At 37.0% G+C, this 26,851-nt stretch overlaps 1 protein-coding gene across 5 annotated transcripts in view; it reads right to left on the bottom strand.

Annotated features, from left to right (window-relative positions):
• Positions 1–11,941: 11,941 nt before the first annotated feature.
• The window catches only part of LOC149679713 (uncharacterized), a 230,149-nt gene continuing 215,239 nt past the window's right edge, over positions 11,942–26,851 (bottom strand). For 4 of the 5 annotated variants that reach the window (XM_089835491.1, XM_089835494.1, XM_089835492.1 and 1 more), the window contains 12 exons: positions 20,990–21,256; positions 19,766–20,576; positions 19,445–19,657; positions 19,127–19,369; positions 18,551–18,993; positions 17,121–17,410; positions 16,883–17,022; positions 15,466–15,691; positions 15,236–15,357; positions 13,563–13,875; positions 13,406–13,458; positions 11,942–12,638 (listed from right to left, as the gene is read on the bottom strand). In XM_089835491.1, coding sequence (XP_089691617.1) covers positions 12,327–12,638; positions 13,406–13,458; positions 13,563–13,875; positions 15,236–15,357; positions 15,466–15,691; positions 16,883–17,022; positions 17,121–17,410; positions 18,551–18,993; positions 19,127–19,369; positions 19,445–19,657; positions 19,766–20,576; positions 20,990–21,256 — 3,433 coding nt within the window. In that variant the 3' untranslated portion in view covers positions 11,942–12,326. Of the gene's footprint in view, positions 12,639–13,405; positions 13,459–13,562; positions 13,876–15,235; positions 15,358–15,465; positions 15,692–16,882; positions 17,023–17,120; positions 17,411–18,550; positions 18,994–19,126; positions 19,370–19,444; positions 19,658–19,765; positions 20,577–20,989; positions 21,257–26,070; positions 26,220–26,851 lie in introns of those variants that run through there. The other variant, XM_089835495.1, reaches the window with a different exon arrangement.

Genomic DNA, 26,851 nt, shown 5'->3' with positions numbered 1-26,851 from the left:
AGAAAATTTATTAAATACGTACGTTACCTAAATTTCTAGGTAAGAAACTTTAATTAAAGCTTTTATATTTTTAATTTTTGTTTTTTTTTTGGGAAGGGGAGGGGAGGGGCCTTGAAATCGTTTAAAGGTATCGTACAAATTTTAATTAATGTTCCATAAGTGAATAAATTTGTCATAAGGGATAGTGTGTATTTTTCTGGAATATCAAGGTCATACCAATTTGGTTTGAAAATACTATGGGCGGAGCAGTAAATTTGAGGGGTTGCCCTTAGCTTATCGTTTCCCTGTTGCAAAAGTTGCTTCTTTGTTGGTCTTCTTTAGAATTACAAAGCTTATAATTAATTAATTACAGGTTTATTAAGCCCTAATTGTTTTTAATTTCAAAATTTCTCTTACTTTAACAATTGTGTCTAGAGGGATATTTGTAATGTCACATGTTAAGCCTTAGTTTCAATGTTGAATTCCGCGCTTATTTTAGAATAATGTCACATGATTAGTAAATACTTTTAGTCCATCTCCATGATGGTGAGGGAAAACAACGTGCATTAATTATATTATTATTAATAGATTAAAACAAAAAGTGTACTTCGTTGAAGCGTGCTCGCGGTTGTGTAATATGAGAAACTCTCCCCCTTTATCTCTTGGAATAGTGTCGACCCCCAATCCCTGCGTATATAATTACGTTTACGACCGTAACACAGGGAACACGCGTGAATAGTCTCCTAGGGTAGCACATTCTAGCTCTAGTACCAAGAACTAATGTTTTGAATTGAATCGCCACCATATACTTTCTTTAAACCTTTGACCTTGGATGCTAGCTCTAGTACCAAGAATTAATCTTTGGATTGCCACCCATAGTGTACTACTTTCTTTAAACCTTTGACCTTGGATGGTTCGTTTAGGGGTTGAGAATAGTGTACTACTTTCTTTAAACCTTTGACCTTGGATGGTTCGTTTAGGGGTTGAGAATAGTGTACTACTTTCTTTAAACCTTTGACCTTGGATGGTTCGTTTAGGGGTTGAGAATAGTGTAGTTTGTTTCTCATTTTACATGACGTCTAGGCTGGGAACTGTAAACGAAGTACACTTTTTGGTTTGATCTATGAACCTTTGTTTGATAAAACGAGTAGAAAACTCAACAGCAGCTAGCATATAGATTAAAATATTTCGTTAAGCCTTGTCCTCAAGTTTAAAATATCAGCAGTTTAACAAAATAACAGACTAACACTTATGGAACATTAATTATAATAACGCGATCTTCGCGACTGAAAAAAAACATTAAGAAATAATTAAAAATAATGCAATCAATTTACGACAGAGAGAGAAAAAAATAAATAAATTTAAAAAAAAAAGCGAAAGAAAATCAAATCTAGGAAATCTAACAAATTTTTTCTAAATACGAAATGTATACTGATGTTGTTCCCCCGCAAAGCATGATGCAAATATAAATTAACGCTGCTACTTTAAAGCCCGCCGCCGCCGCCAGTAAAATGTGAAAAATTTTCTATAGAAAAAAAAAAAAAAACCATTGAATAACGTGTTAAAATATGTTAGTTAAAATTTAATGTTGTTAAGAAAACATTTAATCTGTTATTATAAAAAAATCGCTAACTAAATTTCTTTGTTTAGTTTAAAATTGGTTTTAATTAATTAATTACTTAATTAATTAATATATTAAATATTAAATTAGAAAAAATATTCCAATCCAAACCAAACCTAGTCAAATTTGAAGAAGAAAAAAAATATATAAAATTTAAATTTAAAAGATAATTAAGGAAAATATTAATTAATTTTCATCTAGTCATAATATTAATTAACTATTGGTAGAGTATAAAATTTTCTTTAGAATATTCCCTTATAAAAATGTTAAAATTTTTGAAAATGTTAAAATTAATTTCTATGTAAAAGTTTAAAAATAGAAAAATTAATTATAGTTAAAATTAAAATTAAAATTAAATAATTGTTATTATTAATTATTGAATTATTTTATTTCAGGAGTTAAAAAAATATAATATTTTTAAGCTAAAGTTGTGAACTTGTGATAATGATAGTTTATAGCTTGGTTATGGTTTTATTTTTAATTAGCTTCTAAAAATTCCCAAAATAATTTAATTTAATTAATGGTGCTTTTATTATTATTATATATATATATATATATATGTACGTGTATATTTTATTAGTTTCTAATAATATCTTTTAAATGATTTACACCCAAAATATTTGTTTTAAACAAAAGCCAGACTGCTGAGAAAAAAAAATATTATATATTGGAGAAATGTTAATTGCTTTTTTTAGAATTAAAGTTTTAAAAGGTTTAAAATAATAAATGCGTAATTTTTTCTTCATTAATTTTTTTAGTGTTTTAGATTAATTTTCATTGTGGAAGGTACAATACAATTCGCTTTCATTTCAGAAGACTAGCTGTTACCCGCGGCGTCGCTAGCGTGTAATAAGAACTTCCATCAAAATTATATAAAGAATGGGTAATGTAGATTTTACCAGGGATAGATTTAATTTTAGAAGTAGGAATGGAGAACAGAGTAACGTGAGCGCGCATGGTCAAAATCCCGGACGGACCCCCTTCCCCGGGACGGAAGGGGGGGGGGTTATGAAAGAAGAGGCGGGTCATAGCGACAGAGGTAAAAAGGAAATTTAAAAAAGGTATTATTGTATATAACTTTTGTCCAGGGATAGATTTAATTTTAGAAGTAGGAATGGAGAACAAAGTAATCTGGGCGCGCGTCAAAGTCCGGACCCCCTTCCACGGGACGGGGGGGGTATGAAAGAAGAGGCGGGTCATAGCAACAGAGGTAAAAAGGAAATTTAAAAAAGGTATTATTGTGTATAACTTTTGTCCAGGGATAGACTTAATTTTAGAAGTAGGAATGGAGAACGGAGTAATGTGGGCGCGCGTCAAAGTCCCGGACCCCCTTCCACGGGACGGGGGGGGGGGTATGAAAGAAGAGGCGGACGGGTCATAGCGACAGAGGTAAAAAGGAAATTTTTAAAAAGGTATTATTGTGTATAACTTTTGTTAAACTGGACATAGGTGACCACTGGTGCGTGGTACTGCTGGGTTGAGTTTGAACCACTGCAAAAATTCGAGGGGCTAGTCACCAAGGCTCAGGGATCCCAGCGATCCTATAGTTCTTATAAAATCGTATACTTTTGAACCTGTCCTATATTATTCTATAATTTCATGAAAGGTCCGATAATATCCTATAATTTTGGACTTAGTCGAAGTTTTCCTATAGTTTAGCATGAAACTGGGGTAGATTTAATTTTAGAAGTAGGAATGGAGAACAGAGTAATCTGGGCGCACGTCAAATCCCGGACCCCCTTCCACGGGACGGAGGGGGGGGGGTATGAAAGAAGAGGCGGGTCATAGCGACAGAGGTAAAAAGGAAATTTAAAAAAGGTATTATTGTGTATAACTTTTGTTAACCTGGTCATAGGTGACCATTGGTGCGTGGTGCTTCTGGGTTGAGTTTGAACCACTGCAAAAATTCGAGGGGCTAGTCACCCAGGCTCAGGGATCCCAGCGATCCTATAGTTCTTATAAAATCGTATACTTTTGAACCTGCCCTATATTATTCTATAATTTCATGAAAGGTCCGATAATATCCTATAATTTTGGACTTAGTCGAAGTTTTCCTATAGTTTAGCATGAAACCGGGGTAGATTTAATTTTAGAAGTAGGAATGGAGAACAGAGTAATGTGGGCGCGCGTCAAAGTCCCGGACCCCTTCCCCGGGACGGGAGGGGGGTTTGAAAGAAGAGACGGGTCGTAGCGACAGAGATAAAAAGAAATTACGTATATTTCGCCGTTCCCGTCAGCAACGTCATCAAAACGTAGTTTAAGTGAGCCAATAAGACAATTTAAACTTTTCTTTACGAGTTGGAGGGAGGGGCTCTATACTGGGCTATGAGTCGAACTGAAGTAAATACTAACCGTTCTCCATTCCTACTTCTAAAATCTAATCTATCCCTGAAGGATTATAAATTTTTGGCTGGGCCTCCTGTTAAAGCATTTAAAGTAATTTAACCTTTAACCGAGAATTAACTTTTGTTTGAAAGTCCGCGCGTTTCAACCTATTTCACAAATATTTAGTACACTGGTTTCCTTTAACCTATAGACGGGCTGAATGGTCTGTTGGGTTCGATTTGTTGCCATCTTTATAAATGGCGGCCAGAAATTTACAAACTCTTCTTTATGGAATGATGTCCGCGTGAAAAGAAATAAAATATGTCCCGACGGGCTGAAGGGCAATGCCGAGTGCCTTCGCTGAGTCGCTCCTAGGGTACTACAAAAATATTAGTCATCAGTCAAATCTACCCATTCTTTAAGTCATATTGATGGAAGTTCTCACTACACAGCTATAGTCTTATAGTTTCCGTATATCCTAAATGAAGTGATAACTTTGGATTAAGTTACTTTGCGTGCTTACCCTGAGTATATAGCATTGCGAGCTTGTGCGTTGTCAGTATAGAATCCGTTTCTGATAAGCAAACGCACAGTCAGTAAAGCGGCCCCGCTCTAGCTTTAAGAAATTGAGAAACGAGGGATAACTCAAAGATCACACTAACCAATCCTTGAAGAGTTTGTAATATTCAAAATAGTTGTGTTGTCCAAAATAAGTGTGACACTTAATGTCAAAACGTTCGAGAAAGCGATCCCTGGTAGCCGAAACCTTCCCATTATAACAAACAATCTTTAACGTGGTTAAATATCAAAGGGAAATGTCACGCTTGTGACTCTGGCGCGAAATATGCAAACAGTGCTAGGCCTAAATAAATTAAATATCAATTTAGATACATACTTATACGTTAAGCCTATATATATAAACAATGAATTAAATTATAATAAAAGGGTCACGTCATAGGTTACGTCACAATTACTGTAACGATGACGTGATCTATGACGTCACAATTACCTTAATGATCACGTGACCTGTGACGTCACAATTACGTAATGATCACGTGATCCATGACGTCACATTTACGTAATGATCACGTGACCTGTGACGTCACAATTACGTAATGATCACGTGACCTGTGACGTCATAATTACGTAATTATCACGTGATCCGTGACGTCACAACTACGTAGCGATCACGCGACCTGTGACGCCGCAATTACGTAACTATCACGCGACCTGTGACGTCGCAGTTACGTAATGATCACGTGACCTGTGACGTCACAATTATGGTAATGATCATGCGACCTGTGACGTCACAATTACGTAATGATCACGTGACCTATGACGTAACCATTACGTAAGGATGACGTCATAGGTCCCTTGACCATCGCCAGACAGATTGAAATACAGAAGTCCATAATGTCGGAGTGAATTATTGTTATCCGCTTAATGACTATGGCCTTGAATCTTTTGAATTAAGTAGCTATTTTATGATTCATGTACGTCAGTGAATCGGTAACTTGTAACGTATTGAGCCCATTGGTTCTGTATTTGATTAATAAAATTCACGTTATTGTGTTGAGAAAGCACTCAAAATAATTCTAATATAGTGGGTCTAATTCAGAGGATATGTTCTGTTTGTATGTGTGTGACTCCGTTTCCAAACCCTATTACCACTGACATTTATTAGTAAGCTTAAAAGTAAAAATGATTTTATCATCCAGATTTAAGAATATTAAAGCAAAGTTTTATTTCAATATTAGTATATTACATTTGGTTTTATAAAAGACAAATAATTAAAAATGATACAATAGTTTATTGAAATGAATGAAAGTCGCGTCCAGATCCCGAAAATAGAACAAATTTTATGTTATTAACAAATGTTAAGCAGCTTAGAAGTATATAACTTAAAGTAACAAATTTTCCCACGCTTCTGGAAATTGGGGTTCTTGTATGGATAACAAGGGCCTGATTTATCATTACTTTCGCTTGCGAAAAGCCGAAGATCCTAACTTTTCGCTTGAAGCGCGTCCCGATTACACTCCGTCCCAGCGTACCAAGCTGGCCGCTGCCAGAGCTGAACTCTCCCGTCGACTTGCTACTGGTGAAACTGGTCTTCACATTCGTAACTGTAAAATAGTTAAGAGACCTCAACGCCCCACACCTCTTCCACGTTCTACAAACAGTTCTTCTGTGGGCAAGTCTACTACTCCCTCCCATAGTGTCTCTTCCGGTACTGTGCCGAAAACGTTTGCCTATAACGCACCTCCAACTCCCCCACCAGCTCCATTCGCCACTGGTCCACCTCTTTCCTTCCCCAATAATCTTCCAGTTGGTGTCCCATCTCTCCCTGGTACTGTTGGACAACCTCAGTACCCTCCCCCAGTACCGTGGTCCCCTTACATATGTCCTCCGCCGTTCACCACTCATCGTCCCCCGGCATTTCTTGCCGTGTGATACTACTGTAATATCAACCTTAAACTCTCGTGCCGCTGTTTTTCGTCCTACTTTGTCTACATATTTACAATGTTACGCTTCGTCAATTTTACCTACTGGCTCCCCGAGTACCACTGACCGTGTTTCCCTCTTATCTTCTTGTGATTCTCGCGCGCTACTGACCAATGTTCGTAGCCTTAACAATCGTTATAAACTGGATGAGCTAACTACTCTAGTCGCCACATATCATCTCTCCCTGATTGCCGTTACCGAAACCTGGTGGTCACCCGAAGTTCAGGACTGTGAATATCCCCTACCGGGATTAACCCTCTATCGGCAAGATCGACTTACTAGTTCCTACGGCGGTGTAGCGCTATATATACTCTCTTCGTTACAGGTTACCGTCTTAAGTTTCCAAGACTTTGGTCTTCCCAATTTCACCCCGAATATCCATGGTCTTGATATTTTAACTGTTTTAGTGTCCCAGTCTACCTTTAAGATTGTTATATCTGTAATTTACCGTTCGAACAATGCGGCTTACCGCAATCACGACCCATTAATTTCGTATTTAAATATGTTAATTGCCTACTGTGATAACAATAAGTTCCTACTCCTCCTCCTAGGTGATTTTAATTACCCCTTAATTGATTGGTCTACGACCTCCCCTAAACCTGGTGCGTGTCGGTTCACTAAACTTTTCTGTGATGTTATACAACAACATTCCCTAACTCAAACTGTTCGTTTTGCTACCCGTGACGGTGGTCCATTTTGTAATGATAATTTATTAGACCTCATCTTTAGTTCTGATCCTAACCTTGCACATACCCCAGTTTTATTACCTCCAATTGGCTCGAGTGACCACGGTTCCGTCTTATTCAACATTGTACTCTCTCCCACCAGTCGGATACATGTCCCTAAGCCTAATTTTTTTAAAGCTGACTATACTGCATTTAGTTGCTTTTTATCTACCATTGATTGGTCGTTGATCTTGTGTCAAGGTGATTTAGATACTACTTGTTCTTCCCTCCTCACACTGATCCATTCTGGCGTGCGAGCTTTTGCCCCATTAACCACACCCCGTAAAGATATCTCCGCTGCTCTTCGCACTCAAGCTAGTCATGACTTCAAACAAAAAGCTTGGCAGCGTTTATGTAAAGCTAAATCCCGTGGTGCTGCGTCTGCAACACTCCTTCGTCTCCGTAATGCTTACTGTCAAGCTCGTAATGCCCACACGACTCATTACCGGAATTCTCGGCGTCGGTATGAACATTCCCTCACCACCCTTATCCGTTCCAACCCGAAATCATTTTATTCCCATATAAATAACTTTCGTCAGTGTAGATACACAGTCCTGCAATTAAAACGCCCTGATGGCTCCCTGACCAACACTATCAAGGAGTGTGCTACCCTCCTTAACGATTACCTTGCCACTACTGTTCAATATCAATCCTCGCGTCCAACGTTCAACTTCCCTCCTATCCCCACGAATTCCTCGGTTCTCCTCTTAAGCGAATTTACTTGTGACCCTTGCGATATCCTTCGACTCCTCACTCTATTAGATATAAAACAATCACCAGGTCCCGATGGTATCCACCCTAACCTCTTAAAGGCCCTTGCACCTCTCTTAGCTCTACCACTATACTTACTCATAGCGCGTTCCTTTTCTTCGTGTTTTGTACCCTCTGCCTGGAAAGAAGCCAATATTACTCCTATACATAAAAAAGGGTCTAGGGCCGATCCCGCTAATTACCGCCCTATTAGTTCCTTAACCCAAGTCTCGAAATTATGTGAGCGTCTCGTTCATGAACAATTGCGTTCCTTTCTCGTATCGAAAAACTTTTTCTCCCCTTATCAACATGGTTTCCTTCCCCGTCGTTCTTGTCTCACAAACTTACTTTTTGCCACGAATGAATGGACGCAGTGGTTGGATGATGGCCACTCTGTCGACGTATTATATCTCGATTTTAGTAAAGCTTTTGATTCGATCCCTCACTGTGCCCTTATCTATGCCCTCGAGGTTGCTGGTGTCACGGGTAACGCCCTTGCTTGGCTCTCCCACTATCTCCTAAATAGGCGTCAGCGAGTCGTCCTCCAAGGTGTCACAACCGACTGGCAGTATGTTGAGAAGGGGGTGCCCCAGGGGTCCATCTTGGGTCCCCTCCTTTTCAACATATTTATTAACTCCATGCCGTCAGTTGTGAAACACTCTTCCATTATCCTTTTTGCCGATGACGCCAAGCTTTATCGTCGTATCCGTGACTCCACCGATCAAACCTTGCTCCAACTTGATCTCGATGCACTGGTTCACTGGGGTATTGCTAACGGACTCTCATTTAATGTCACTAAATGCAAAACTCTCCATTTAGGTCGCCGTAATCCCTTGTTCGACTATTCTATAAATGCTACGACTTTAGCCACGTCCTCTTGTGAAAGAGACCTAGGGGTATTTATTGACCCTCTTCTCAAACATTCCGTTCACACACTCAAAATTTCTAAGCGTATTAGGAGTTTGACGGGCATAATCCGTCGTAATTTAAATTTTAGGTCCATACCCCTAATTAAAACGCTTTACAATTCATTAGTCCTTCCTCTAATTGACTATTGTTCACCAGTCTGATGTCCACTTATTACAAAAGGCCCAAAATGCTTACTCCAAGCTCCCGCATAAACTTAGCAACTACCCAGCCCCCCAACGTCTATCTTCACTAAACATTGACCCTATCACCTTACGTCACAAAATCAACAACCTGTGTCTAGTATTCGATATTGTCCATCGTAACCTTGATTTGGACCCCTCATTATTTTTCACCCCCTCTTCCAATACAAGAACTCGTGGTCACTCACAGAAATTCACTAAACCGCGGGTCGCGACTACCTTCCGCCAAACGCATTTTGCCAATTCTGTCATTGATGATTGGAACTCTTTGCCCAATGATATTATCATACTCTCTACCAAATCTCAATTCCGTCGTCATTTGATACGCTTTTTTCGCGCAACTTTGTAACTTTCATTACCCTAAGTTCCTTATTGTATTGTTAGTTTTTTTTTTCTTTTTTTTATTCTGAATGACCAATTTATACTGTACCATCTTATTTAACTATCATTATTATCTTTATCTTATTTTATTTTATTCTTATTTTATACATATACATGGTCTTAATTAATCTCGTGTTATTATTCTTGCCCAATATTATTGTATTATTTGCTCCTGATTACTTGTTGTTGATGTTTTCTTATTTGTAATTACATTTTAGTTTTTTTTTTTTGTTTTCTCTTGACAATTTGTAACTACGTACGATGCCCATTTACACGTCACTTTGATGACTTTGTGGGCAATCATTCACTCAATAAATAAATAAATAAATAAATAAATAAACGTTTCGGGCTGGAAACTAAAGTATAAGCGTGGATAGGTGTGTTCGTGATTGTTCCTATATCCAGATTCTGAAAATAAAATCAAAATAATCAGATTTTCTCTTATGAAAAATTCATGTTTGAGCGGATTCGAAAAACACGGACTATAGGGTGAATCCTAAACAGCGTACGTGTAGCTGTAAATTATAGAGAATTTATATGTTTTCTCATTTTGTCTGTTATTACGCTCTTCTTCACTCGGGATCCTTGCTTTCGAATAGACGAAACCCTACCGAATGTTATTATTACCCTTATGGACGATGTGAGTCAAAATATTTGTTAAAATCCCACCACCCTTAGTATGGTAACAACGACAAGCGTGACATTTCCCTTTGATATTTAACCACGTTAAAGATTAATTGTTTGTTATAATGGGAAGGTTTCGGCTACCAGGGATCGCTTTCTCGAACGTTTTGACATTAAGTGTCACACTTATTTTGGACAACACAACTATTTTGAATATTACAAACTCTTCAAGGATTGGTTAGTGTGATCTTTGAGTTATCCCTCGTTTCTCAATTTCTTAAAGCTAGAGCGGGGCCGCTTTACTGACTGTGCGTTTGCTTATCAGAAACGGATTCTATACTGACAACGCACAAGCTCGCAATGCTATATACTCAGGGTAAGCACGCAAAGTAACTTAATCCAAAGTTATCACTTCATTTAGGATATACGGAAACTATAAGACTATAGCTGTGTAGTGAGAACTTCCATCAATATGACTTAAAGAATGGGTAGATTTGACTGATGACTAATATCAGGAGTTCATAATAAACCCTCCTTCAGTTTAAACGATAATTCTAAAAGAAATAGGTTTGAAATTTAGTCATCTTGGTCGCGATCACCCATTATTTACCATTGAAGCGTGGTTTTCACGAGTTCTTTGGGTCACCGGATATTCGACAAGGACACGTCCGATATTCCCGTTTATGATAAATTAATAGGCAGGTAAGCTATAGATACAAAAAGAGCTCAAAATAGATCAAAACAAGCAGTGATATCTAGTTTATTAGGGAGGTGTAGAATTCGCCACATTTCCAGCTTTACCTCCAGTCCAAACGTAGGTCCGGAGTTAATCCCCGCCGCCTCTAAATTACAACAACCAGCATCTCATTGGTTCTTGAAAACTCACGTCAGCGCGACGCGAATGACGAAAATTACGTATTTTCCGACTGAGGAGAGGCAGCGAAATAGCCCGGCCTCCTTTTAAGTCTCCCCTTGTATTTTGAAAGGAGGATTGGGACTATGGCGCTCGAGTACTTAGGCATCTTATACCTTCTCCCTAATAAACTAGACATCACTTCTTGATCAAAGCTATTTCGTTGTTTTCACATCCGACAACGGACCATTTTACGTCAATTAATTAATATATATATATATATTGCTATTGACACAAGTTCATAAGATATGTTCCATAAGTATGTCACTACCTATACTTCTTAATGCTAGAGACTTACAGCTCGAGCTAGTTCGAGAACGACAAGCGAGAATTGACTACACTCGGTTTGGCAGTCCATCTTCCTATTTTGTCTGTGCTAAGCCTTTGACAGGGCCTCACCAGGCGTCGCTTTACGAGAATCTATGACGTTTCACCTACGTCACTTCATGACAAGCTCTCATTAACCCCGTGACTAACTTATGTAACATATCTTATGAACTTACGCTATTGATTATAAGGTAAATCGACAACCTTCAAACCTTATGGGTTTATTTACAACGACACTTGACTTACCTGCGTTGGATTTCAGTACCAAATGATCGTTTCATAGACGGAGTCAATTTGCTAGATACCTTTAACGACAGGTAAAATTACGCAACATTAACACTGGGTAGTGGGTACTATCATAGGTTTATATGATATGTTCCATAAGTATGACACTATCTATACCCCGTAAAGCTATAAAGAGACTCACTGCTCGAGCAAGTTCGAGTCTCGACACCACTAGGTTAATTTTGCAGTCCATCTTCCTATTTAGTCTGTACTAAACCTTTGACAGCGCCCCACTCACCAGGCGTACGTCGCTTTACAATTGAATCTATGACGTTTCGCCTACGTCACTTCGTAACAAGCTCCAGTTTGTAACCAGAATTTACAAACTTATGGAACAAAAACTTAATTACGCTATTAGTGACATCAGAAAATAAATAAGTACAAACAACACACTCATATTCATACTAGTATTTAATTTTATTTCTGTAATAATTTTGTACTCGCTACTATTTACAAATAATTTACATTTTTATTTTTCATCTTGGAAAAATGTTTTTTTAAATCTTTCTATAGATTAATTTTATTTATTTATTTATTTATTTACACTTTAGCGTAAATAATTATAATTTTTGTTTTATAGAAGGGGGGAAGGGGGTAAAGGTGTGTAAAATATAAACTATTCAAACTATTTCAATTAACTGAATTGAATTGAATTGAAATTTTTGGTATTAGGAGAAAAAAAAAAGGTATATTTTTTTCATTTCGCATATATTATTAAAATGAGATGAAAAAAGAAAATTAATATATAAAGTTTTTTTCAAATTAATTTTATTTTCAATTTTTTCTCACGCTTCGGAAGAATCACCAGGTAGTTTACGCGGTTGTTGCGTTATTTTGCTTGCACTACGAGTTTTTTTACCGAATAAATTGCCAAGAAAACCCGGTTGTCCCGGTTGGCTTTTGCCTTCAACTCCAGTGGCTCCTACTGCGGCTGCGCCGGCCGAGGCCATACCAGCAACTAAAGTGGAGCCTTTACCACTACCACCAGTTGTAGTGACCGTTGTGGTACCAGCACCGGGTTTCGAAGTTGAAGGAACTGTTTGCGGGGATGAGTCTCGACTCACAGTACTAGCTGCGGAAGACTGGAAGGAAACTGACTGCAAATTGTAGTAAAGAAGTATTTATGTTTAAGTGTAATTAAATGGGTTAATAAGTGCGCGGCTAAGTTTGCAATAGTTATTATCCCTTTTCTCATATAAAAACTAAATAATAAAATCCACGTGAGTACCCAACTTTCGCACCAAAATGAAGAAACCACGCGAGTACCCAACTTTCGCGCCAAAACAAATAAACCACGCAAAGACCCGACTTTCGCGCCAAAATAAAGAAACCACGCAAATACCCGACTTTCGCGCCAAAATACATAAAACACGCAAATAGCCGACTTTCACGCCAAAATACATAAAACACGCGAGTACCCGATGTTTCGCGCCAAAGTAAAGAAACCACGAGAGCAGCCGACTTTCGCGCCAAAATAAAGAAACCACGATCGAGAGCAGCCGACTTTCGCGCCAAAATACTGAAACCACGAGAGCAGCCGACTTTCGCGCCAAAATACTGAAACCACGGGAATACCCAAACTTTCGCGCCAAAATACATGAAACACGCAAATACCCAACTTAATTCGCGCCAAAATACATGAAACACGCAAATACCCAACTTAATTCGCGCCAAAATACATAAACCACGCAAATACCCGATGTTTCGCGCCAAAATACATAAACCACGCAAATACCCGATGGTTCGCGCCAAAGTAAACATCGCAAATACCCAAAATTTGTTTCTTCTATCCTCCCCACCCCCTCAGTAGGAAAACTTCCAATAACCCCCACAAAACATACTAAAAATCATGAAAATCACTCACCATTCCACTATCTAAAGATCCTGCACTTCCTCTTCGAACCGGTTTACTCATTTCTGTAATAGAACGAAGTTTAATTCAATTAAAAAATCAAATAATATAATCAGTTACTTCGCAAAATTTAAAAAAAAAAACACCAAATTGTAAAATGTAAACTTACGTTGCTCATGAAGGTCCAAGAGGGAGTTGGATAAGGCGGAACGCTTTAAACTATTACTTCCAGAAGCTGGAGGTATTGATAAATTGCCAGTACTTCCACCCAATCGGGCGCTGGAACCAGCGAGCTTCTCTTCCTTCAAAGCCCCCGCCGGTGGAATTATTTCCATATCAGCTACACCGGAGTCTCGATTTTCCCCGACACGCGTTACACCATTCAAATTCGCACTTGTAGCGGCGTTATTCGTCAAATTTCGAACCAATTGCTGCTGTTTCTCTAATTCAGCTTCAATTCGAAGGTTTTCCATTTCGTCCATCTAGTAGTAAAATCGCCAACAAAACGTCTTAATAATAATAATAATAATCTAAGCTTTTGTCTATGAAGGGATTTCCACACTAAGCCTTGGCTTGTTTACAGGTGGGCCCCTTTACAATGCATAGAGGGGTGGTGGCTAGCCCCTATGCCCCACAGCTAACCTACAGCGCCCTATGCTAACTATTACTACTAACTTAGAAGTTAAAAACCACTCTTCGGTAAAGGAACGCTTGTTTCTGTAGGCAGACTGATCTAGCCCCCATAACTCCCATGTTAATTTCCACGTGGTTTCTGGGGGCTGGGCTTGATAACTTATTATCCCCAGCACGCCTCTGGTCAACGTCTTTCTAACTGTGATTTCATTGGTTGGTAGCAGAGATCCTACCACAAAACCCGCCTAAATACGTTGTGAAAATGGTACGTACACAATGACTACTATAGAGCTATCTCAGAAGATTTATTTGCCCATAGAACCTAAGCGGTACCAATATGGCCGCCAATTTCCAAAGCTAAGCCTGTGACGTTTTACCTAGGCACTGACGTCACTCACAACTGAGATACGTCTATTAACTATGATATGCATTCCTGGTGTCTATTATAACGACAAAAACTAAGTCTGGCTAATTGACGTCTTTCTAACTGTGATTTCATTGGTTGGTAGCAGAGCGCCTCCCACAAAACCCGCCTAAATACGTTGTGAAAATGGTACGTACACAATGACTACTATAGAGCTATCTCAGAAGACTTATTTGCCCATAGAACCTAAGCGGTACCAATATGGCCTCCCACTGCCAAGGCTAACCCCGTTACATTTTACCTAGGCACTGACGTCACTCACAACTGAGATACCTCTATTAACTATGATATGCATTCCTGGTGTCTATTATAACGATAAAAACTAAGTCTGGCTAATTGACGTCTTTCTAACTGTGATTTCATTGGTTGGTAGCAGAGTGTGGCCCTACGCGAACGCAAAGTGCACAGCGCAGTAAGATAGATTATTGGCGGGGTAAAATTCGTTATACCAGAAGAAAAAAACGGGACGCCTCGCGAAGTTGCCCAAGCTACCCACTTCCCCTATTTTCTTCTGGTTATACATAATGATTAGTCTAGTGTTTCCCAAAAAACCGCCGGAAGAACTTATTGGACTGAATTTTTAGCAACAAAAATTGTTCAAAACCTTAATAACAGTATAAAGATTAAAAATAAAAGCTTATTTTTTGTAATAGAGGCATGATTATTCTGATGATTTCGGATTGGAAAAAATTAGGCTTAGCTATAGTTATCGCTAACAAAGAAAATCTTGTAGATTCATTTTTACACACAATTAAAACGGGAAGATAATTAGACTTAACTCTTACCTCTAATATCGATTCCTTCAAATCTTCAACGAATTTGGATCTATCATGTTCGTTACGAGCGTTAAAAGTGACCAGCACTTTATCGTCGACACGTTGACTTAGTCTAATTCCGTGAGGATAATCTGCTCACAAAAAATAATTAAACACGTCACAATTAATAATACAATAATTAATAATCCGATTTTAAATAGAATGATTAATATATATATTTTTTATTTATGGGAACTTACACGGAGCTTCGAAGAGAGTGACACTCATACCGCAGAGTGGAAAAGATTGTCGAAAAGTGTATGTAACGCTATTCTTCTTCTTGCTGAAGATTTTCGTGACCATAAGCATATCGTTGAATAGAAACACTTCTCTCTGGTGAACACCGGGTCGTTCCTTTTTACTGACGTCGAACACCTCGTACAGTCGACAGTAACAGACGAGACGTCGATGTGGTAATGCGAGATTCTGAAATACCAACAAGAAACGTAACGATTATTAAATATAATGTTTGCATGTGTTGTTCAAACGCTTCAAAGGGTTCTATAAGGCGTTATGTAGGCCCGTTTCAAGAACTATATTTTGTAGGAGTGTTACTATTTCATGGAGTAGTGATTGGGCAAAGTCAAACTCTTTATTGGAATGTACAATGCGTTATGTAGTGCCGTTTCAAGAACTATATTTTGTAGTAGTGTTACTATTTTGTGTATAAGTGATTGGGCAAAGTCAAACTCTTTATTGGAATATACAATGCGTTATGTAGTGCCGTTTCAAGAACTATATTTTGTAGTAGTGTTACTATTTTGTGCATTAGTGATTGGGCAAATTCAAACTCTTTAAAAGGGATGTATACTGCGTTATGTAGGCCCGTTTCAAGAACTATATTATGTAGTATTGTTACTATTTTGTGTATTAGTGATTGGGCAAATTCAAACTCTTTAAAAGGGATGTATAGTGCGTTTTGTAGGCCCGTTTCAAGAACTATATTTTGTAGTAGTGTTACTATTTTGTGTATGAGTGATTGGGCAAATTCAAACTCTTTAAAGGGATGTATACTGCGTTATGTAGGCCCGTTTCAAGAACTATATTTTGTAGTAGTGTTACTATTTTCTGGAGTAGTGATTGGGCAAAGTCAAACTCTTTAAAGGGATGTACAATGCGTTATGTAGTGCCGTTTCAAGAACTATATTTTGTAGTAGTGTTACTATTTTCCGGAGTAGTGATTGGGCAAAGTCAAACTCTTTAAAGGGATGTACAATGCGTTATGTAGTGCCGTTTCAAGAACTATATTTTGTAGTAGTGTTACTATTTTGTGTATGAGTGATTGGGCAAATTCAAACTCTTTAAAGGGATGTATACTGCGTTATGTAGGCCCGTTTCAAGAACTATATTTTGTAGTATTGTTACTATTTTGTGTATTGGTGATTGGGCAAATTCAAACTCTTTAAAGGGATGTATACTGCGTTTTGTAGGCCCGTTTCAAGAACTATATTTTGTAGTAGTGTTACTATTTTGTGTATGAGTGATTGGGCAATATCACGTGAATGTAAACGTGGAAAAACTACACTCGTATAAACTAAACAATTATTTCCGTAAATAAAGATCATTTATATTTAAATTTAAACTTAAGGTCTAATAGCATAATTAAATAAAACTTACAGGTTTCTTTCCAACGATTGTTTGATGAACTTTCAAAACTTGAGTGACATGATCGGAACCTGGTTTAAACTCATTGGCTTTGATTCTTTCATATATTCCCGTCAACATCTCTTTATCCAAGTCATGACCGTCATCAACACCTAAGAATTAAAGTAATTGGCAAGGCTTAACACACGCAACACTTAATCCTAATTATTTCTAAGAAGAATACGAATATAAAATTTAAACTAAAACTAACCTCTCAAATTTTTAATAAAGTCTTCGACCTTCATCCGTTTCTCGGCTTTCATATTAGGCGTATGTAAATCAGTGTTGAGCATAATAATGGCAAAAGCCAAAACAAAAACGGTGTCTGGGTTGGTGAATTTGTTGACAATATCCCGATTACAAGAAACGAATCTGTGACTGAATACTTCAACGAGACGTTCGATCTTTTGAGCTTCACCAGGAAGCCTAAAGTAAGTTTGAAATTTACGAAGGGCCACGTCGACTTGCATACCAGCCAGATCTAACTCCTGGACAAAATATCTGTAAACGGAATTGAATAAGGTTAAAGTTAACCAAAAGTTAAACATAAATCCATTGATTCTTCAAGTCTTAAACTTAAGATTATTTTTTTTTACGAGTTTGCATAGGAATAACGTGGCTTTACCAAGGGTCTTAAACTTAAAAGTAAATTCTCAAATTTTAATCGATTTTATATCTATTCAAAATTCCATAATTAAAACTTATTAGACTTAAATGTTAGCAACAAAAATCGTTAAAAACCTTAATAACAGTATAAAGATTAAATATTAAAGCTTATTTTTAGTAATAGAGGTATAATTATCCTGATGAATTTGGATTAAAAAAACATAGCTTAAAGGGGCTGTTCGGTGTGCTGAACAAAACGACGATCTTCCAGATGGAGATGGGGTCTGACAGCTGCTTTAACGATTGCTTAACAAAGCGCTAATTAGACTGAATTTTTAGCAACAAAAACCGTTAAAAACCTTAATAACAGTATAAAGATTAAATATTAAGGCTTATTTTTAGTAATAGATATATAATAATTCTGATGAATTTGGATTCTCAAATTGTAATCGGTCTTTGGTAATAGTTACGATATATGAGAACAATGTGTAAATATTTCCAAACACCTATTCAAAATTCTATAATTAAAACTTATTCGACTTAAATTTTTAACGACATAAATCGTTAAAAACCTTAATAACATTATAAAGATTTAATATTAAAGATTATTTTTCGTAATAGAGGTTTAATTATCCTGATGAATTTGGATTAAAAAAACGTAGCTTAAAGGGGCTGTTTGGTCGACGATCGGCCCCATGGAGTTTAGCATAGCGGGTGGGTAAAAAATGAGAGGGGGTCGGACAGCCACTTTAACCATTGCTTAACTATACTTATAACTAAAAAAGCGCTAATTAGACTTAAATTTTAGCAACTAAATAGTTCAAAACCTTAATAACAGTATAAAGATTAAATATTAAGGCTTATTTTTAGTAATAGAGGCATAATTATTCTGATGAATTCGGATTGGGAAAAATTAGGCTTAGCTTTACTTATCGCTAACAAAGAAAATGAGGTATAACTGTCTGCTCTGAAGTCTGCTACAAATATCTAAACTAATCTTCACAAAGGAAAAACTTCAAAAAAGGTAGAACTTACTCTAAAACGGCCATATTGAAGGGCGACATCAAATTTCCCAGGTATTCTCCAATCATCTGCTTGCTGAGTCCTTTTCTGGAGATAAGAAATCTGGCGACCGCTTGCGGCGATCCTTCGAGAAAACCACGTAAAATGAGGTAACGAATACCTCGTTCTGGTTTCTTATTGAACAAATTCAGTCCGACTCTGTATTGTCTTTTTCTTTGGACTTCAGAGACTTTAACACCGCACAAGGGGGTCACCGGGATGCCATCGTGGGGAGTTTGTAAACCGGGGATACCGTACGAATGGCCCGGATAGTTCATCATTTCCGAGTTGGGCGGAGAACCGCAATAGCCGACACCGACCGTTGTACCTTCCAAACTATCTTCGCTGTTCTCAGAAATATTGCTCAAACGTTTGTCTTCGGCTAAACCACTGTTGGAACACTGTTCGGCTAGGACCTATTGGGAAGATAATTGGATGTCGTCGATTAAGACAAAGGTCATAAGATATGTTCCATAAGTTTGTCACTGGTTATTGGGAGCTTGTCATGAAGTGACGTAGGCGAACGTCACTTTTGTTTGTGGTACTTACTAGAGATTTTCGTTTCCAAACTGGGGAAGCTTCAACCATGTAGGTCTTCTGTCGTACGGACGATTCAACTCCTGGTACACCACCTCCACTACCACTTGTATTGCTACCCGTGCTACCACTGGAAGAAACCGACGACGCGTCATAGGCTCCTGACCCTGAATCCTTCAGACTTTCAGCCGGAGACGCCCGACTGCTACTTGAACTACGTGAATCCATCACGATGGAACAAGTCCTCTTAGGTATCTATTGAACCCCATTCCGTTAGTTTAGGGCTAACTGTACACTAGTTATTATTGCATTGCGGGGTTAAGTACTTACTTGTGGGGGAACCTTGCGGATATCCGTGGCAGAACTGGCCGAAGCTCTACGTCCCAAAGACGACGAGTCACCCGGTCTACTTTGCGTCATTCTCAACTGTTCCGGTGTTCCTTGGCGATGGACATTATTGCGAGGAATGTTCGATGACCGACGCAAGTCTCTCGGTAATGAATTTTGACGGATTTCAGACAGTTCACCTTCACAGGCACCAGACTGAAAATAAGATGACCCGCCACGATTATTCAGCGTTCCCACAATGCCTCGTGCGTCAAACCTCCCAAGGTTACAAATCCATTAACAATAAACCAAAAACAAACTCACCGAACTGATGGCACTATCCTCGGAAGACAGAGATTCCCTTGGCGTATGGTACCTTTCTTCTTGCGTCATAATCATGGCTTGTTCGCTACCTTGCTGACTAGAGTTAATGTAGCATCCACTTGAAGATGCAGGCCAATTATTAGGCGGCAACCTTGTTGGAGGAGTGTAGTAAACACTATCGTTCCCAGCATCCAATGACCCTGATATTGAATCATCAGTCACGGCCCGATCTTCAATGACGCAATGACAGGAGACGCTACCATTGGCTATGATCCCGGAAGACGCGTCATCAGTCGGTGTAACGTAACTCGAACTACTGCTGCGATGTCGATCTCTCGAACTCGAAGACCTTCTGGAATGGTTACTCTCATTGAGGCCATCGTCGTAGTACAAGGGGTATGGATTCTTGACGACTTCATTATCAACCACGTCGTTAGGTCGCTCGGTTTCAGTCTCGAAAATAGGGTTAGCTCTTTGGTGTGGTTGTAGATTATTGGTGGCGTAGTTTCCATATCGACTCGAGTGGTGGTGATGGTAATGTGGATGGTGGTGGTTTGGTGCCGGCGTCATGGCCGTCGAACCGTTCTTGTACAGGAGCCACTCTTTGTTTTCCAGTTCTAAGGCGTAAACTCGACGGGACAAACGTTTCTCGCCTTTGGACGCGTTGGCAATGTCCTTGAATCGTTTTACCATACAGTACTTGCGGAAAACGCGTTGAATGGTCAAGGCAGCGTGACGTGCTCTCACACCGCCGTACTTTCGTTCAAGCATCTCGACTTGCTTGTCGAGCAAGTCTTGGGACAATTCATACCTAATAAAAGGACATGCCGCGTTTAATTTTAACTAATAAACTGGGCATAATTAATTATAGATCTTAATTTAACTGTCCTAAAAGAGACGTTAAAAACACGTTAAAATATTTCCCGCATCCTTCTTTGGCCCTAGTTACAGCTTTGATGTTTGGGTCATCCATAAATTAAAGCAACGTAAAAATTCAATCATAACTCGTAAAAGGTGTCTCTTGTGGCAAAATGTCCTAGAAGTTACACTTTCGACTCAAAACCACTCTCAGAACCCCTTGTACTTCGATCGTACCACCCTCTTTGCAACACCCTGTATAGTGGCATTGTGGGGGACCACCCATAAATAAGTTCTGATCCCTACATGCCCTTAAACCCGGCCATAATTTCGCAAATACGTGCATAATAGTATCTCAGAACTTACTGATTTGTGTGTAACCTGGTCCGTTTTAAAGTTTCCTCATCCAATCTCCTAACGGGTGTTTTCTTGGGACCGATATGACCACTAACTGACCGTTGTCTGGAGCGTCCGAATGCTGGATTTTGAACTGCGGGGACTGCTGAATTAGGGTAATGACCATTGCCCAGTAACTGTCCAGATTGTGAGGTATTATCCACCGAATAAGACCGCAGTTGCTTCAATGGTGGTCCGGGGCCGCAAGTTGGACGGTCAACGGTTTTTTGGCCAGGGCTGCAAATAAACAATAGAACACAGAAATGTTAAAAACAATTTAAATTAAATTAAGTACAAAATTAAACACAAATGAACAGGTAAGTCAAGTAACTCCTAGGCCTAGCAGGTGAATATGAAAGCCAACAATATCAAAATTCACACTTTAAAATACAAACAAAGGTGAATTTGAATTAATTACTAGCAACCCTGATAATAACAATAAAACAATAAACAATTGTTTACCATAAACTCCGCTTTTGTCTAAATGAAAGTCTAAAAGATCCAAATTGAACAACAATTTCATTTAATTCAGGATCTTTCGGTACTAAAGCTTGCTTATCCGGATCAACTTTGGGTATCAGAAGCTCAACGCATTCGAATTCAGACATATTACAAATTTACATTGAATTGAATGTAAAATTCGCTTGATTTGACAAACACGTCAGATTTCACTGATTTCCTAACTATGTTCTAACCTTCCTTAATAGAAAAACACCTCAGGGGGTTAATAACACTTTGAACGCCTACAATACGAACGATGCGGTGAACCTTTCTCGAGAAAATTAAACAACCCACATACGTTGGTCGAACCGTACATGCGATTTCAACCACAAAACCGCGAACTAACCATAATGGGAAAGTAGTTACTAAAAAAAGCAATGATTGTTATTACAATTTTTTTTATCGAATTTTTTAATTTGGTACCAAAGTGGCGCAATCTTTTTTTTTTTTTAGTTTTTTTTTCATTTAAAGGGATAGTTTGTTAATTATTAAAGTGACAGTCGTTTTCCCTTAGTTTATGGTAATATTACAATACGAAAATTCCCCAAACATTTACGAACAATTTCAAAAATTCCCCAAACATTTACGAACAATTTCAAAAATTCCCCGACTTTTACGAACAATTTCAAAAATCCCCCGACTTTCACGACAATTTCAAAAATCCCCCGACTTTCACGACAATTTCAAAAATCCCCCGACTTTCACGACAATTTCAAAAATCCCCCGACTTTCACGACAATTCCAAAATCCCCTTAATTTCACGACAATTCCAAAACTCCCTAACTTTTAAAAATCAGGTTTATCCAATAAATCCATAGATACTGGTCTGTTTCAACCCTGAACTACCAATATCTTAAAAAAACCCTAATTTAAATTAAAAAGCGATTAAAAACCAATCTCACGGATGAATAACTGAGAGGAAGTCAATTAAAATAATGTCAATTAGGGGAAAGGAGGAGGGTTAAATCAAATGTCAGAGAACACCTAAAAATGGCAGAAGATACTTTAACAACATAAAACAGAGAGGCCAAAATTACTTTTTACCTTAAAGCAAGTTTCAAATTAAATTTCGCAATCAGAGAGGAGAGATTTCCTGCCTGGAGTATTTCTCACGACTCAAAAATCACAAATGAATGGAATGAAAGTGTTCTGTTATACCGGTATTGCACTATTATTTTATTTTTAATTTGTTTTGTAGGTCGTCACTAAGGCCTTAAGTTTATTCTTGGAAATTTTTGAGTATCAATAACCTTGTACATACGTTAGAGGAAATTGCGTAAATTAATTTCCTTCATAAACATTTCCGAAACGGATATTAAAAGGAAGTGTTATTAGCAAGAGATTAAAATTTAGAATCAATACCTAGAATTTTAAAATTTAATGAATGGAATATTGTAAATTGTAATCATCATTAACTAATTGAGCCATTTCTAAATTTCAACGAGTTAGTAATGTGTACGTCATAGTTCGTGAATGGACCGAAAACGTTCAGTTAAAATGTCGTCTGCTATAAATTAATTGACAGGTTTTAATTTCTAAAATTAAATATATTAAATTATACAAAATTGGAGGGATTTTTTTCTTTGGGTTCCAAACAGTAGTAGTGCTAGGTTTTACTTGTTACTACCACTTTAATTGATCATGATATTATTGGCCAATTTTAAAGCAATTATAGACCAATTTTTAAGGCAATTATAGGCCAATTATTAAAGGCAATTATAGGCCAATTTTGAAAGGATTATAGGCCAATTTTGAAAGGATTATAGGCCAATTTTGAAAGGATTATAGGCCAATTTTTAAAGGCAATTATAGGCCAATTTCGAAGGGAACATAAACCTATTTTAAAGGGAATATACGCCCCAAAATTTTAAAAAGAATAAATAAAATTAAAGTAACAGTGAAACAAACACTCATAATAAATAGGCCTACCATTACGATAATTAAAATTTAAGGTTCGTGAGGTCGAATAGCGTATATTTATTTATATTATTTTTAAAATAATAAATAAACAAGTTTTCAAATTAACCAAAAGCCGGAAACTTCAAAATTTGTTTTAAAAAGCGAAATGATTATTATAAGCAAGTTAACGCCCGTTCAAATATTAACGTAGCTTCCATTTAAAACAATCGCATACGGTTTTGAAAACGAACTACAAAACTAGACAATGGAACTCTTTTATTTTTTATTATTTTTTAACTTAGAAAAAGTCAAGCCACCTTACAATAGTTATTGGGACTTTTGCATAAGATAAAAAAAAGTGTTCGGCTCTGTTGACCAAGCGTGGCAACGCTTAAGAAATTAAAACAATAGGAGCCAACTATACACTGCCACTTTAGGGACGTCAGCTAACAAGGTTAAAGGCTTAACGCTAAGCCTAACTTAGCTAGAAAACAAATCTTATTATCACGTATGGACTGAAAGGTTAAAAATTGGTGCACATTTTTTTTCTTTCTTTGTGTACTTGAAGTAGAAAGGCAACTTAATATAAGATTTTCACCACAACTACCTTGCTATCTAGGTAGCTATGTTTTCAGTTACAAATTCCCTATTTTCCGTGATTTTCCCTGAAATTTCAAGGCAAAAAATAACAGTATATATCTTTAAGAATTTTTTGGTTTTTATACATCATCCCTCCAAGAAATTGTTTTAAAGCATAAACGTTGGAATTTAGAAACTTTCTTACAATTTCCCTGACTTAATTGAAATCTTCAAATTCCCTGACTATTCCCTTGACCTTTTAAACCAATTATTAAATTCCCTGACTATTCCCTTGACCTTTTAAACCAATTATTAAATTCCCTGACTATTCCCTTGACCTTTTAAACCAATTATTAAATTCCCTGACTATTCCCTTGACCTTTTAAACCAATTATTAAATTCCCTGACTATTCCCTTGACCTTTTAAACCAATTATTAAATTCCCTGACTATTTCCTTGACCTTTTAAACCAATTATTAAATTCCCTGACTATTCCCTTGACCTTTTAAACCAATGATTAATTTCCCTAACAACGTTTTTGGAAAATTGTTAAATCCCTTGACTTTCCCTTGACCTTTTAAACTCATTATTAATTTCCCTAACAACGTTTTTGGCAAATTGTTAAATCCCTTGACTTTCCCTTGACCTTTTTAACTCATTATTAATTTCCCTAACAACGTTTTTCGCAAATTGTTAAATCCCTTGACTTTCCCTTGCCCTAACTGGCCTCTTCTTAAGACAATTCCCACGCAATTCCAGATTTTCCCTGAAACATAGCAACCCTGTACTAGGCTACGCTATCCCATAAAATTAAAGATATAAACCTAAAAGAAAAATTGGAATAAAAATTGGTCAAAGGCCATACATTGTATATTAAGTTAAAAAATATAAAAATAAAAAAAAAACCATTAACGAGATCCGCCTCTTCGTTTTCTGGGGTTTTCAAATAAGGTTTGTTTTAGGCATGCATGGTTCACTTATATATCACTGCACTTCCGTTTCACCAAAATTAGGGGTGCAAAAACATGTGTAGAGTTTTGTAGACTAGATTTTTATTTATAGACCAAAGCGGAAGTCTGCGGTGAATGGGGGTATTTTGGGTATAAGGATAAGCGTGCGCTGAAATGTTAAATCCCGTCTTTGGACTTGAGTCCCTTTAACTAGAAGACCAGGGAGAAAAGCTAACCAGATGCTGATTAGGGCTTAAGGATCGGATTCATGTATATTTTTAATTTATGAAGTGTTTTAGTGAGTTATGTCCGATATAATTCTGTCGGTATGTTATGTAGTACTTAAATATGAACCATCTTAAACTTATTTACTAATAAGGGTCGGCATTAATTTTAAATTGACTAATAAGGGTCGGCATTAATTTTAAATTGACTAATAAGGGTCGGCATTAATTTTAAATTGACTAATAAGGGTCGGCATTAATTTTAAATTGACTAATAAGGGTCGGCATTAATTTTAAATTGACTAATAAGGGTCGGCATTAATTTTAAATTGACTAATAAGGGTCGGCATTAATTTTAAATTGACTAATAAGGGTCGGCATTAATTTTAAATTGACTAATAAGGGTCGGCATTAATTTTAAATTGACTAATAAGGGTCGGCATTAATTTCAAATTGACTAATAAGGGTCGGCATTAATTTTAAACTGATCAATAAGGGTCGGCATTAACTTCAAATTGACTAATAAGGGTCGGCATTAATTTTAAACTGATCAATAAGGGTCGGCATTAATTTCAAATTGACTAATAAGGGTTGACATTAATTTTAATTTGACTAATAAGGGTCGAAATCAATTTTACATGCAACCCCGTTAAAATCACGTTTAAACACATTCACCATATTAAACCAATTAATTTCTATAATTAAAATAAACTAATTATTTCATAAACTGTTAATAAAAACAAACAATAAATAGAGGGTAAATTAAAAATTGCAAAATAATATAATATTCATCACGTGTTAAGTTAAATTAAATTAGCTCCAATTGGAGTTCAGGACAAGTTGCAATTTATTTACGCAATAAAACAAATTTAATAATTATTACAAAAACAAACCTTACCGACTAACAAATCCAGATACACAAATTAGCATCTTCGATTAAAAAACAACATCCACAAACGCCACTCTTACGTTAAACCATCGCGTTTAAAATACAATATTAAACTTCAAACCCGCATAACCCACGTAAGCGAAGTTTCAAAAATATATAAGATCATTACAAGCAGGAGAAGAAAATCCCACATCACATCTTAGGAAAAAAAAACAAGAAAAAAAAATAACAGGCCCTTGGTTGCTTAGCAACGGCCAATCACAATTCTAGGGAAGTTTCTCTTCTGCTACAGGCGAGCGACCAGACGCCAGGTGGCTCGTACAATATTTTGGCCACGAGTTATGTATGCAGACCCCTCTGGGCTCTGGCTCTCTCTATCTAGATAACAGCAGATGGCCAGGGTGTTTGCGCGCCACGCGTAGGGGTCATGGGTCAAATTTTTCAAAGAATAGCGCGGCTGCTAGCTGCTCTGTTAAAGTATTTTTATCTATTTCAAAATAAAACTGAACGAATTTTCTAAAAAACAAAAATATGTAACCTAGACACTCAATGATGTGTAACATTTTTAAGAAAATATTTAGAATTATTTAAAATAAGGTTTATTTATAAATTTTATGTTATTACTTAAAAATTTAAATTATATCATTCATTCCTAAGAATGACCCTTTTACAATATTTTTTTTAATTTGCAAAGGGATACTTAAACTGTAGAAAGAATGCAATAACCTTAATTAAACTAATTAAAATTTAAATATAAAGTTGGAAACATTATTAGACATTTCTTAAATTC

The sequence above is a fragment of the Phalangium opilio genome, unplaced genomic scaffold, assembly GCF_054372755.1.
Source record: "Phalangium opilio isolate 3A_F unplaced genomic scaffold, DU_Popi_V2 ptg000041l_1, whole genome shotgun sequence".
Taxonomy (NCBI): domain Eukaryota; kingdom Metazoa; phylum Arthropoda; class Arachnida; order Opiliones; family Phalangiidae; genus Phalangium; species Phalangium opilio.
The sequence above is the reverse complement of the archived record's forward strand: the minus strand, read 5'-3'. Positions and strand labels throughout refer to the sequence as shown.